At 40.8% G+C, this 14525-nt stretch overlaps 1 protein-coding gene across 1 annotated transcript in view; it reads right to left on the minus strand.

The window, feature by feature from the left end:
* The window catches only part of ppm1h (protein phosphatase, Mg2+/Mn2+ dependent, 1H), an 85049-nt gene that overhangs the window by 9468 nt on the left and 61056 nt on the right, over positions 1 to 14525 (minus strand). The window contains exons 7-9 of the mRNA XM_015353294.2: positions 8331 to 8394; positions 6701 to 6808; positions 2461 to 2612 (exon numbers count right to left, since the gene is read on the minus strand). Coding sequence (XP_015208780.1) covers positions 2461 to 2612; positions 6701 to 6808; positions 8331 to 8394 — 324 coding nt within the window. The remainder of the gene's footprint in view (positions 1 to 2460; positions 2613 to 6700; positions 6809 to 8330; positions 8395 to 14525) is intronic.

The following is a 14525-nucleotide window of genomic DNA, read 5'->3' on the forward strand; positions in this document are numbered from 1 at the left end:
ACAAGGCAAGACTCCATCTTCCCAGCTTTTTATAGAATTTGGTCTAAAATGGGAAAACTGAAAAACCTGGACTGGGATCTTCCAGGCGGGTGTTCTGGGTAACTCCCAGTGTAAAGTGCCAAGTCCTTTGTAAAGACAGCTAGCTTAAGAGCTTTAACATTTGAACCACCAGGACTTTACTACGTAATACTAGTGACACATATCAAGTTGACTGTTAACATAATAAATATCCTTAATATTAACATATCAGAGAATCACACACAACACAATTAATTTAGATGTGATTTTAACTAGCTCCAGGGGCTCTGGGTTCTTCCCAGATTCATTGGCTTCTGGGAAAATTGGCCCTGGTGTGAGTGTATGCATGTCTGTGTCTTCCCTGCAGTGGACTGGCGTCCTGTCCAGGGTGTACCCTGCCTTGTGCCCATGGCTTGCTGGGATAGGCTCTGGCTCCCCCACTACCTTGAACCATGTAAAGTGGCTAGAAACTAGATGTATAGAGGAGAGAAGTGGTAACACATTTTAATAAATTATGGATAAAATGTAACATAAGTAAGTATTTGGATAAAAACAGCTAAAAACTTGAATGCAGACGGAATGGGTCTAATTAACTTGAATAGCTTGTCTTTGGTGTGTAATTGGTTTAGTCTGAAAATACAATGCAACTGCAACGAGCAGCGAAGTTCAGCTCACAACGGCGTTACAAGGTTTCTCCATTTTTGCTGTGACCTTACTGCAAACAAGTCTACAGCAGTTCTTATCTTTATTCTTATTGCATTCCGCAGCTGACAATCCAAAATCTGGCATGTTTCACCCACTGCAGCTCCTGGCCCACCAGTCGGGCTTCCTGCTGGGTGTTTCTCCTGGGCTATGTCGAGTGTTTCTTGTCCAGGTAATTTTGCCGAAGCTCTGTGGAGAACTTCAGGATTTGTCACTCGTGATTCTTTCTTTTGTACATTCCTTGTATAAAACAGTGGAACTGTCAGGCTGCCAGGGGCACAATTAAACACTGGCAATGGCCACTGGTGAGTACCTGCTTTCACCATGTACCTGTAATAATAATAATAATCATCATCATCATCAATTCCTTACACTATATAGTGCTTTTCTGCAGCCATAGTGCGCCAGAACATTCACCACACACCTGCTCTTGGTGGGGAGGAGAACAGAGTGATGAAGCCAGTTCAGAGATGGGGATTATTAGGCCCTTACCATGATTGGTAAGGGCCACTGGGAAATTTGGCCAGGACACCAGGGTCACACCCCTACTCTTTTCGAGAAACGCCCTGGGATTTTTTCATGACCCCAGAGAGTCAGGACCTCGGTTTTACGTCTCATTGTCTCATAATGTGTCCCCGTCACTAAACTGGAAACTGGTCCAGTGTAAACCGATCTGGTCTGAGTGTGAACTGATGAAAGAAGAGGAATATGTTTAGCATCATGAATCAATACTCGAGTCATCTATGGTGATATTAACTGTGTGGAAAAAATAAAACGAATCGATCCAATGATACCTGTCTGGCACAGCATAGTGACGCAGTGGTTAGTACTGCTGCCTCGCAGCACTGGGGCCCCTGGGTTCAATTCCTGGGGTGCTGTCTGTGTGGAGTTTGAATGTTCTCCCTCCTTGTGTGTTCATGTGGGTTTCCCCCAGGTGCTCTAAATTCCTCCCACAGTCCAAAGACATGCTGGTAGGTTAACTGGCTTCTGGAAAAATTGGCCCTGGTGCAAGTGTTTGTGTGTGCCCTGTGATGGACTGGCGTCCTGCCCAGTCTGTACCCTGCCCTGGAATAGGCTCTTGCCCCACAACCCTGAATGGGAAAAAACGTTTAGAAAATTGATAGATTTGTATAATGGAAAAGGATTACCATTATGCATTGGGAAGAATCATTTTCTCTCATATTACAGTCAGAAGGGTTGAGTGCTCTTTAACCTGGATACAATTTATAGACCCTGATTGTACTACATAAATCACACTATTAATAACCTATTCAACATAACTCCAAGGTCTATTCACGGAAATGTCAGCCTTTACTTCATGTGAAGCTCCATGATCAATGCACCAACATGACTTTGTGTCAGTGTCAGATTTGAACCTCTGTATCTGCGTGGCAACATTCAGTGCTACCACAGGCAAGCGGAAGTTGGTAAAAGCATTCTTGATGATATCCAAGCAGCTTTTAGCAGAAAGTTTTTTTTTTCGTTTCAGTTATTTTTCCTAAAAACGATCCATTTGTTTTCACCTAAATATGGTGGGTTACAAGATCTTATTAAAGGTGAAAAAAAGGTCTGGCATGATTTGTCTCGATTCCAGCCTTTAGATCGACAAAAGCTGACATTTCAATGAGGGTGTGTCGACTTTTGATGCAGCAAGGGAACTGCATTAAAACCTGGAATGGCTGCACTTTCGTTCCTGTGCTTTACGAATTTAACGGTCAACAACTATTTAAAAGGACATGCCTGTGCTGATCGTCGGGATCGCAGTTTGCCAGGAAGTTGGTGACGGCCTCAGCCACGTCCTCATTGGACAGCACATCCCACAACCCGTCTGTAGCCAGCACCAGGACATCGTCCGCTCCGTGCTCGTACTCTGTGAGGTTGTAAACTTTCACCTGGAACAAGAGGAGGAACAGCGGAATCAGATGGGGGGAACATCATTTTCTGTAGGGCCTTTTTATCGGTGTGAAATCTTCTGAAGTCTTCTAACCCCACTGCACGTTGTATTGCACAATATGCATATGAAGTGATATGCGGTCACAGGATTCTTTCTGTCTTTTAGAACTTTTTTTTTTTAATTACTAGACAGTGTTGGTCCCAACTGTCCCAGCCCATTCTCTGTCAACCACACAGTGATGCTGAAGTGAAACAGATCTTTGCCCTACCTGGTAGAACAGCTACACTGAAGATATGCACGCCAGTGACAAGCTGTTACTTGACATCTGTGGATACGCCCAGCAATTAAATTTCTGGCAAACCCATTCTCAGAGGTAATAAAACGCATTTTCTGAGAACATAGTCAGTCATACCTTGGGGCTTAATTGGGGAAAAAAGCGAATTACACTGCACCAGAATTTCCATCATTTTAAATTCGTTGGCTGCAGGGCTCTTTCATTAGCTATTACCAGATGTTGGATATTTCATGCTCATTATCTAATTTTCCATAGACCTATATAGATCAATACGTGGAGTCTAAAAATCATTTAGTCTTCACGTGTGCAATCTGGGGCTAATTTTACAAGGGCTTGTAAAATTAAACAAAATGCTACAAAACACAATGAAGCACTCGACTAGTTTAGTTTCCGATGGGCTGGGCTCAGGTTTTCTCCTGAAAAGCTGTGATTCAGTGAGCAACCATAATCCTAGCAAGTACTGTACTTACTCATGACCATTTGACTCCATCTACTGGGACGCTGTGTATATATTAAACTACTCTGATGTTTAACCTTCAGCATCACGCCTTTGCTAAACTCAGTTCGGCTGATTAAATACCAGCACAGAGGTAAAAATTCAAAGTATTCATACCATTTCTTTAATAACTGTTTTTACACTTACAAAACATGACAAAGTGACTAGGTTTGGTCAACATAAAATATGTTGTGAAGATACTCCAACGAACGAATCCGTGACATGGTCAGATTGATGATAGTAATAATGAACAGCTGATCAGCATCACACACTCACTTGGTATGGGCAAGTTATCATCAATTTCCATCTCAGCAAATGAGTAATGCTGAATTGACACAGTGATGTCTTTTAATTTAAAGTCAATTTTAGTTTCCTATCCTGTCTCAAAGTGTCCTGGTGAATATCTAGCTAGTCACGTGGTCATCTGAATATGACATTAAACATCTTTAGTGTGTTTTTTAAGTGAAGTTTCTTTTAATGTACTGGGTTTATTTTTGCAGTTCAAGCCCAATGGCATGATTTAAACAGCAATAATACCGAAAAAGGAATACGTATTGGAGAAGTAGAATTCCGTTTGCAAAGAGAGCCTTGTATCTTCTCCTCAGAGGAGAAGCATGCTTCTTTCCTACAGCATTAATAAGGTCTTCACAGGCATGCTTTAATCCCCTGTCTCAAAAGCCTGTGGCTTCAGTCATCTCCCAAGAGATCAAAATGAAATGAATTTGTTCAACTATTCACAAGGAAAAGATACACAAATGGTTCGGCAGAAACAGCATTTCAACAGTATTCTCAGAGGGTCAGTCAGGCAGAGGGTTGGGGTGAGGGTGCACACAGTTCTGTGTCTGGAAAAGATGCTTTTCAGGTTCAACTAAGAAAGAAGAAAAACTCACTAGATTTGCTCCCTTCAAGTCTCCCTGATGTTCTTTAAAAAGGAACATTTACTAACAATGCCTCAAAAGCACTATTTTTATTTTACGTTTGTGAATTGGGCTATTTCCACCTGGAAGGATGTGCTCTTACACATCTTTAATTATCTTGGAAAGTATAGACAGCACAGGCCTGGTCGAGGGCTTGAAATGAAAGAAACCCCCTGGGCCTCAAGTTTGAATATTTTAGTTTTATATGTCATACTCAAGTATGCACACTAGAAAGAAATATCCAGAGAAAACTCAAACAAAAAAATTTTTGCTTCCTTCAAATCTCCTCAATTTGTTTTAAAAAAGACAAAAAATTTCAAAGGTATCTCAGAAGAACTATTAAAAAAAAGTCCTTTTCAAAGGTGGCACTACTCATATTTTACCTTTGTTGAAGCACATTTTGTCACAGAACCTGGGCCACGTCAGTGATCTTCTCACAGAAACACACGTGCGGGGAAAAAGGCCATTTTGCACCCTCCCCACCACCACACACCCCTGCAATGCAGAGTTGATGAAGTGGAGGTTGAGTGCCAGTGAGAAGACAGAGGCAGCTCCTGCCTGCTCCTGTCTGAGAGACTGGTGTGACTTGATTAGCCAAGAGCCTCTGTCTCTTTTCCCCGCTGTGCTCTTCAACCCATGTTATCGGGGTTGAATTCAAGCACACAGTGCTGTGAAATGGGTTCTGATGCTGTAGGTGCAGGCGTTTTTTTTTCCAGCTTTTGCCAATATGGGATTAACTGTGCTTTACAGTACTAAAATAAAAGGTAAAAAAAAAAACCAGCAACGTCATAATCGGAGAACTTCATAAACCAATTGCATATCAATACTCGCACGAGCAAGTGTAAGAACAGCTTCACGCATTGAGTTTAAAAATACAAGTGTCCTGTAAACAGGAGCTGGCCACATTATCTGTGCGCAGACACACTTATACAGCGCCAATGGAGGATTCGAATGCAGAAGTTAACTACAGTTTTGTTCAACTGCTATTTACCTGCGTTCAAAGAAACCTTTGTCACCTGAACAGGGGCAAGGAAATAGCAACAACGCCTATACCTAAGTTTAATTGTTTATGTAACAGAGCCTTATTAAAGTAAAAAACTAAAGTTTTTAACTTTGCAGCCTTTTGTCTTGCCGCCTTTTGCTGAAATTGATCTTCTCTTTCCTCACAAAGCATTCTGTTGTAGTTTTCAGGTTTAGCTGAAAAATATTCACTTGAAAACTGTGTGTATGCGTCACTAGTAATGCAAAAAAAATGGAATGCTTATGCACGACTGTCCCCACCCGATCTGCAATCACCAGTTTTGTGTTTTTCACATCTACGCTCACGGCTTCGTCCTGCAATTGCAACACATGGAAGAATGAGGATAAGGATTAAGAATGAGTAAGGATTTGTCCAATCCACCCACCTTTAAGACATCACAGGCTACACAGCCCTGAGTAGCTGGTCCAGTTATTCTGAAACAAATCCTTTTTAAGTCCTTTAAAGCATCAACCAAAGATACTTAGAGTAGGATACTTATTTATGTAGGAAATTAGCTGGGGAACTGCAACACTATGTTTATATTTCGAGGATAGAAATAATCAACACTGATTAAAGCAAAATGTACACAGTAGTGTGTAAAACCTCCCATTTACATCTCAAAATAGATTCAATTTCCAGGTATGCACAGCGCCATATTCTGTGATTGAGAGCGAGCCAGCAAAACGTCCAGTGAGGTGAAGTGGCCCTATTACAATGTAAACAAGTGTATTTGTTTACACTCTTTTAATTCAATAGAAATATTGCTCTTGACTTCGAGACGGTTTTGCCAACAATTGCTACTTGTGAATAACTCTGCATGCAGATCACACTGGAACATTTCTGCAGCAAAAGTCTGCTGCACGACCTGCACTTATTCGCTCGTGAGTCCAGGGGTTTGCGACAACATGGTGACTTACAGTAATTTCACGAAGTTCACAATTTTGTGCTTAATTCACAATTTATACAACATTTGTCTATGCCGGCAATGGATTTATTTTGCTACTGCAATTTAATAACCGGATCAGAGACTTCGGACTGCAGTTTCCCTTTAATTATGTGGGGTATTTAAGACAACATATTGTGTAAAAAAAAAAAAACACAACTGGAAAGCACCCTGGGACTGACAGGAAGGAGAGGTGTCATTTTGAAACAAGTTTCCCATCACCCTGGTCAATACATTATTGCCCTGTGAATATAAGAGCACAAGAAAGATAACAAAAGTGAGGAAGTCCATCTAGCCCGTTTGGGTTTTTGGGTTCGGCAACATGGCCGGATAGTTTGTTCCACGCTCCCACCACTCTTTGAATAAAGAGGTGTATCCTCGCACCCTCGGGAAAAGGGGACTGGGCAGCCGTACCTCGGGACAGCAGGAGAGGAATGGCTTGATGTAGATATTGGAGTCGTGCACCTTGAGGTCATGGTCTCCGAGGCCTCTCGTGACTCCGATGGTGGCCATGACACGAGCCTGCGAAGACAGGAAATCTCAACAATTCTGACTGCTCGCTGCTCATCAGTTGCACTTGGTATGTCTGCAGCTGAAGATGATATAGAGGTTTCTTTTGGGGGGGGGCATAAGCATAAAACATGCTTATGAGACTAACGGAGACAAAATATTAAGAATACGATCCAACTTTTGGCAAAATCCAGAAAAAACAAGTGAGAAATAATACAATACATTTTTCCAAGATTGCAGTCTACTTTAGTGTAATTGTTTATGCTCCAATACAGCATAGTTATAAATCCTCATCCCAGATTATCCTTTCCACATTTGTACTCGTTTTTTGTTCTCCTCTGCTGCCATTTTAATATGAGCACCCAAAGTGGACTATACCAGTGTTCACAGAATTCTTCCAGAGCTGTTCAAGGGTAACCTTGCAGATACTGCTGTGCTTGTGTTAAATCTCTCTGTGTGCTTGTGTCTGTGATGCACATGTCATCTGTGCCAAAATTGCTTATTTGAACAGGGCAGATCTCAGGAAAGGGGGGGGGGGGGGTAGTTGTAATCAGTATTCTTGGCAGATCCTTGACTGAGTGTTCAAAGTACTCTCACTCCTCAGGCACAGAAGAGGCAGCGTCTTGGGATTTATGGTTCTCTGATTAGCACAGCAGACCCTTTACCAGGCTTTTGATGTGTGCTGGAATTCAACTAGACTGTATCTCTCCCTGCAAAGTGATGCCAAAGATTACAATCCAATGGAAATCTTTAGGGGGGCAGAAGGGTACTTTCCTTAAATAGCTCTCAGTGTTAGGAAAGGCATTTTTCACAACACCACAAATTCAATTTTTTCCTCCAACAACCGACATACTTTTTCCAACTGCATCAAGAAGGCTTAACCTTGTGTGTTCAAGCTGAACCACGTGTGATATCTGAATGATTCCAAACGGCCCCGCAATCACAGCCCCAGGCGTTCTGAACGAGCGACACTGTTATTTGAAACGCCCCACGTCAATTGAGGCAGACTTCATGATTCACCTGCAGGAGAGTTCCCGAGACTACCTCCTTTGATGTTGCACTGCAAAAGGAAAGATTTCAAGAGACTGCCACAGATCTAAGGGCGATACAGTGCCATGGTGGTCAGAAGTGCTGCCTTGCAGAACTGGGGACCTGGGTTCAATTGCTGGGGTGCTGTCTGCATGGAATTTGTATGCTCTCCACATGTTTGTGTGGGTTTCCTCCTGTTGATCTGGTTTCCTCCAACAGTCCAAAGACATGCTGGTAGGTTAAGGAAAATTGGCTCTGGTGTGAGAGCGTCTGTGTCTGTGTGTGCTCTATGATGGACTGGCATCCCTTGTACCCATTGCTTGCCAGGATAGACTCTGGCTCCCTCACGACTCTGTATTGGATAAAGTGGTCAGAAAATTGCTGGATGACACAGGTCTCCTTGGGGCTGACAGAACTGAGAGCACACACAAGCGCTAGTGCTTGAATTTCTGTGAGCAATGGAAGGTCAAACAAGCACCACTCAGTCGACAAATGCTGGCCTTACCTTTTTCCCTTCTCCGTATATTAATGGAAACTTCAGGTCATCTTCCTCTATGGTTTTATATGCCCTGTATGTGGAAAAGGACAATTAAGACTTTATTTTTGTTCCTTCGCCATACAGTTACCCAAGATAAGGAGCAAATCACAGTGCTTATGTAAACAGAATCAAAGAACCCTTCTCAAGGTACGACAATCACTGCAATTCCCAAAGAGTGCTCATTTCTAATCATCGAAGTGTTTGCAATCATGGGCTGTTGTGCTGTATTCATCTTTCAGATAAAAACCGTGTTAAAGTATCAGCCTGGGGGAGGAGAATGGAACAAGACTTGCAAAAGATTTGTTTCAGTTCGAAGCACTAAAACCTGACGCACATTCGCGTGACGACAGAACGGCTCAGCTTGTTTTTTAGTTTTGCCTCATCGATGGGTTTTCTTTTTATTGCCTCGTCCCCCAGCTGCTCAGAAGCTTGGCTTTTACCCTTAGGACCTTGAGAACGGGAAGAGGAGAGAAGTTTGTACGCGCAAACTTTTCAGATTCATCTTTTTAAATAGGAGACCCACTGCACCAGAGAAGCGATGCAGTAGCTCTGTAAGATCATAAGGGCCTCGCAAGTCACCCAAACCTAGCCAACTATTTAAAAAAATCAAAAATGACCTTTAAAATACAATACAGTAGTGTTCGGTGCAGAAAACTGTCACAAGTAGCCAAATCCGCATATAACCAAGACCCACACCTATACCATCGCATGATGTACTATAGTATATAGTATGTATGGTTAAAAAATATAAGTAACCTTCCCTTATAAGATAATTGAAGTACTAATGCATTGGCATTACGTTAATTTAAATTGACATTAATCAACTAAACGAAAAAACAGTAATCACAACTTATAGCAATCAGCTAAAATAAACAACATGAATTCCTCCTCTGCATGCAGCGGATGCCTGCACTTTCTCTCTCTGCCTCTGTGATTAGCACTCCTTACTGTAATAAAACTGTCGGTGACCTTGTATCGTCATCTACAGCCCGTAATTCCCCACAGTGGCGACCCTGAACCTGCAGCATTCGTCACAATACAGTACATAAACGAGACCACGCAGAGGTGTGAATGCTGAGTACAGAAGTTGGAACATAGGTAGAGGGCAGGGAGAGGCTCCCTCATTAGCTAGATTTGTCACACGATGGTAGTCTGTTGCGACGCTAATTGGAAAATTGCATTTAATGACCTTCGGTTCGTTTTTCTTTAGACATATTAGTGTGGAAAAAAACACAATTAGAAAGCACCCTGGGAGTGCCAGTTAGGAGGGAGAGATGGGTCATTTTGAATTCCGGCTCTGCTCTTGTGAAAGTGAAATTCGCTGTATTCATTTTGTTTCCTGTTAATAGCACTTTTAGCTACATTTACCACAAAGAGCTCTTCACAAGTTCATTGTCCTCATTTAAACCAGTGATTTGTCCCATGTGCCACAAGCAAATAGGGTCCAAAAGACAGCTGTCATTATTAAGATACACAGTTAATTTCAACGAGGTACTCAGTGTTCTTAGCTTGTTATCAGAGGGTGACTGGAGATTTTACTGTGACTCTTGAGTGACAAGGCACACCTTCCACCTGCATCACAAATGCAGAAGACAAAACAGAAAATACCACACATTTTCTGAGATTATTTCACTACTGTATGTGCAACGTTTCTATATCTGAATCAACGTATTGTACATTTTACCCTCTCTTTTAATTTAAACAAAAATGTTGCAAACACAGCAGAGAACAAAAAAACAGCATTTAGAGAAAACATGTTAAATCTGTGTGCAACTTCAAGCAGTTACCCTTGAAGAATGAGGCACTTTTATGTGTCTAACAATTCAATTCAAGCTTTACTGTCCCATTGGGAAAATTAAGTTTTACTGCACTCTCCCAACATAACCACACAATGACAGACACAATTTTACCAAGCAAGAGGTCAGTGCAATAGTGTTACAGCAAGATAAGGGAGAAGATAGTTCCGAAACATTGTTCAAAGAGATATTGCAGGGGGAGGTGAAATATTTTCTGTGTCTATTAGTATTACACCTGGACTGGAAAGGTGTGAACTTTCTATGGTCGGGATGAGAGACACATTCTATAAAACACTTTGCTTTCTTTGCCACCCTCTGTTCGTAGATTTGATTTGCCACAATTAATTTGCTACTTATTTTGACTAGTTTTTCCAGCCTGTTACAATAATAATAATAATAATAATAAACTTTATTTTATATAGCGCCTTTAAAGGTGGCTTCTCAAAGCGCTTTACAGGATGACAATAACAATAAATAAGAAGACTACAACAATAAATAAGAAAATTTCACAAGACAGGACACAATTATAATTACAACAATACAACAATAACAATAGAGGAGACCGTGGAAGATGGTATTAAGAAGAGCAGAGGGGTGAAGAATGGAACCAGTTAAGTAAAGGCTTTTCTGAAAAGGAGGGTTTTGAGTCTGGATTTGAAGGAGTTTAGAGAAGGTGACTCTCTAATATCCTTGGGCAAGGAGTTCCAGAGCTTGGGGGCATAGCAGGAGAAGGCCCTGTCGCCCATACAATGTAGACGGGCTTGGGGGACAGTAAGGAGGGCAGAATTTGAAGAGCGGAGGTTGCGAGGTGGGGAGTAGGGCGATAAAAGTTCAGACAGGTATTGAGGTGCCAAGCCATGTAAAGCCTTGTAGGTGAGCATGAGGATTTTAAAGTCTACGCGGAATTTGACCGGAAGCCAGTGCAAGGACTCCAGGATAGGAGTAATGTGAACACTTGCACTAGATCTGGTCAGGATTCTGGCTGCTGAATTTTGGACATACTGCAGCTTGTTCAGAGTAGATTTAGATACCCCAGGGAGCAGAGCATTGCAGTAGTCAATTCGAGAGAATACAAATATGTTGATCAGCTTTTCAGCCACAGTTAATGATAGCATAGGGCGTAGTCTTGCGATATTTCTAAGGTGAAAAAAAGATGTTTTGACAGTATGCTGTACATGTGGGTCGAATGTTAAGCCAGAATCGAATATAACCCCAAGGTTTTTCAATTTTGATTGGAGCTCAAGTACAGAGCCATCTACAGACAGGGTTACAGGACTGGCTTTACGAAGTTGATGGGGGGTACCAATAAGCATGACTTCAGTCTTGTCACAGTTAAGATGAAGGAAGTTTTGAGTCATCCAAATTTTTATGTCAGAGATGCAATTAGATAGAATAGAGACAGCCACATCAGTGTCGGGTTTGGTATGGATGTATATTTGAGTATCGTCAGCGTAAAAATGAAAGCTGAGGCCATGTGATCTTAAAAGCTGACCAAGTGGGAACATGTAAATGCTGAAGAGCAAGGGGCCCAGTATTGAGCCCTGGGGGACACCAGACTTGACAAGACCAATTTCAGACCTGTACCCATTGAGAGAGACAAAGTGACAGCGATCAGTGAGGTAAGACTTAAACCATTTGAGGGCAGTGTCAGAGACTCCAAACACAGTCTCAAGACGAGAAAGCAAGATGTTATGGTCAACAGTGTCAAAGGCAGCACTGAGATCAAGAAGGATGAGTATGGAAAGAGAACCAGAATCAGAAGCTATAGAAACCAGAAACAGTACCAATCAATGGTACTGTTACCAAACCAGCAAGTGAGACAGTATGTTAAGGCACTTTCAATACAAGACGTGTAGAAAAGTGTTAGGATGGTCCTATCAGCCTTGAGATAGCTTAGTCTATTGAGAAAAAAAGTACTTGTAGTTGTGACAATTTCTACAGTCTGACCATTAATTACAGTACGTTGGAGGAGAGTTGCATTTTTCCTCCTTTGTTTTAAAAATCTCCCAGCTCCTTTTAAATCCTAAGTTTAACTGCAAAAACAACACGTTTTTGTGCATTGTGCAGAATTGTGCAAAAACACACCATTTAGTAAACTTATTTAAAAAGGGGTATATGATGGTTTTCTGTGTTCTTTAACCTTAAATGCTTAACCTTAAAATAAACATGATTAGCAACAAACACTAATTTCTGACAACCACAAAAAAGGCATATGGCTTCTTAAGTATCAACTCTGAAGGCACTATAACCTAGCTTTTTACTTTGCTTCATTCTGAAATACATCAGCTTCATTTCTGAGAGATGTGAGAGACAAAGTTTAGCTGAGCCTGTTACAATGGTGACATATTTTCCAAGAATATCCCAAAGGCAAATGGCTATCATTGCATTATCCTGCATCAGGGGGCTGGCCTTTTGGCATAGGAGACTTCACCTCCGTCTGAGTAAGTGTGTGTCACTGAGCTGGGAGGTGAGAGATTCACCAGACGAACAAAAGAATCAAACTGCTATGAATATAAGAAGCATTAATACAGAAGAATATAGGAGGTAGGAGGGATGGCCAATACAGACAATAGAGTCAACTCACCTGTTTTGATTATGTTTCAGATCTCTTTACTTACACCTCAGCTTCCTCTGTCATTTCTGTACCCCGTCTCTCCTGCACAAGTTTTTAAACCCTGGAGCTCGATTTCAAATGATTTACATATGCAAATGAGATTCGCCTTAACTGATGCATTTTAACTAGCATAAGCCAGCCTGACACCATTGACCTGCTGTTAGCTGCAGGGGAGGAAATACCTCGTACTTCACTCGCTAGCAAGACTCGTATGTTCCTACTTCCCGAGATGAATAAATCATTCAGAACCAAGCTCCAGAAGATGAAAAAGAAACAACAGATGGAAGGTCTTAGAAGGAATATACTTTTCTGGGGGACAATTTAGGACTTTTATTGTCTCTATATGTACAGGATTGACATCACAATCTCACAGGCAGTTACTTTTTACAGCATCTTAAATGTATTATATTTGTAGACTTCTTACTTTAAAAAAAAATTCAGATAAAACTAAAGAACAGCCACATACTTGGATATAGTTTGCTGTGTGACATGTATACTTTAATCCTAAATGACAATGTAATTAAGAGTATGGTGATTTAATAATGTTTATTTAACCAAGGTATTCAGGTCAGTTTTACAATTAAAATTGTATTACTGTATAGAAGTTGATTTGGAACGATTTCCAGTACCTTACTGGGTAAAAAGCATTCACCTTCATTTAAGTCATAAAGCACAGGATCAGCATTTTCTTACAGTCAAGATACTGTACAGGATACCACAGCTCAGCAAAGAAATGCTGAATGTTTCTTGGTGATTTTTTAAAATGGTTTCACATTCAGTGAAATATGATTTGCAAATGAAATCTAAAAGGCAGATAGCAAGCTTGTATACTTTATCTCGGAGAATACCTACACACAGATTTCTCTCAACGTCTGTATGGTGCTGTAATTTAGGATAATGAGATTGTATTACGCAGATAGAAAAAGAACTATCCCATAACAGAAACAAAACAAGTCCCAAGTCTACACAACCCTGTTTAGCTACAATACTTCCTACAGTATTATATAAATACAGATGTAGAATATCCCAGTTTGTTTTACAAATGATAATACTGTGATGACAGCAGGGGCAGACTGTGCCAGTTATATTTGCTATCGTGCCCTTTGCAAAATACAAAACTGCCACAGAGTGTCTCCCAGATTTATTTGTACAGCAGTAAATAGTTTAGCAACTGCAAACCATGTGGGGACAGAGGACAGGAATGTCATTTAGTCTGTACTGTTCATTCTGTACTGTACTTTCTCTTCCTTATATATCCACAGCAGCTGAAGAAGTGCTCTAACTCCTTCCTTGGGTTACATATTGCTCATAATTAAAATAATTAAAGGAGAAAACTTTGAAATCAGAATATTTCTAAATATATCTCTAAGTCAAGATCAGTGCTGCGTATCTGCTGTATCACACAATCAGACCATAGTACATGCACAGTGGGAGTTTCTAAAATAACAACAAAGCTACTTCTGTGCATTGTCACTTCATGTACATTTCAGGTAGCTCCTTAAACTGATTTTACAGCACTGCAAAAAAAAAATCAAAATAGATTACAAGTTATAAAATATAATTGTTATACTGTTGTAATTGCGATGTATATCACTAATACTTCAGCTTTAAAATTCCTGCTTTACCAGGTTTTTCTGCTTTACACCTTCAAGGACTACTCATAAATAAATAGTCTATTACCTTTGATCTCTTTTTAAGATTTTGAATTTGCAATATTCCCAAATATGTTTTTTTACTTGTTTCTCTTCAGGA

The sequence above is a fragment of the Lepisosteus oculatus genome, chromosome 7, assembly GCF_040954835.1.
Source record: "Lepisosteus oculatus isolate fLepOcu1 chromosome 7, fLepOcu1.hap2, whole genome shotgun sequence".
Taxonomy (NCBI): Eukaryota; Metazoa; Chordata; class Actinopteri; order Semionotiformes; family Lepisosteidae; genus Lepisosteus; species Lepisosteus oculatus.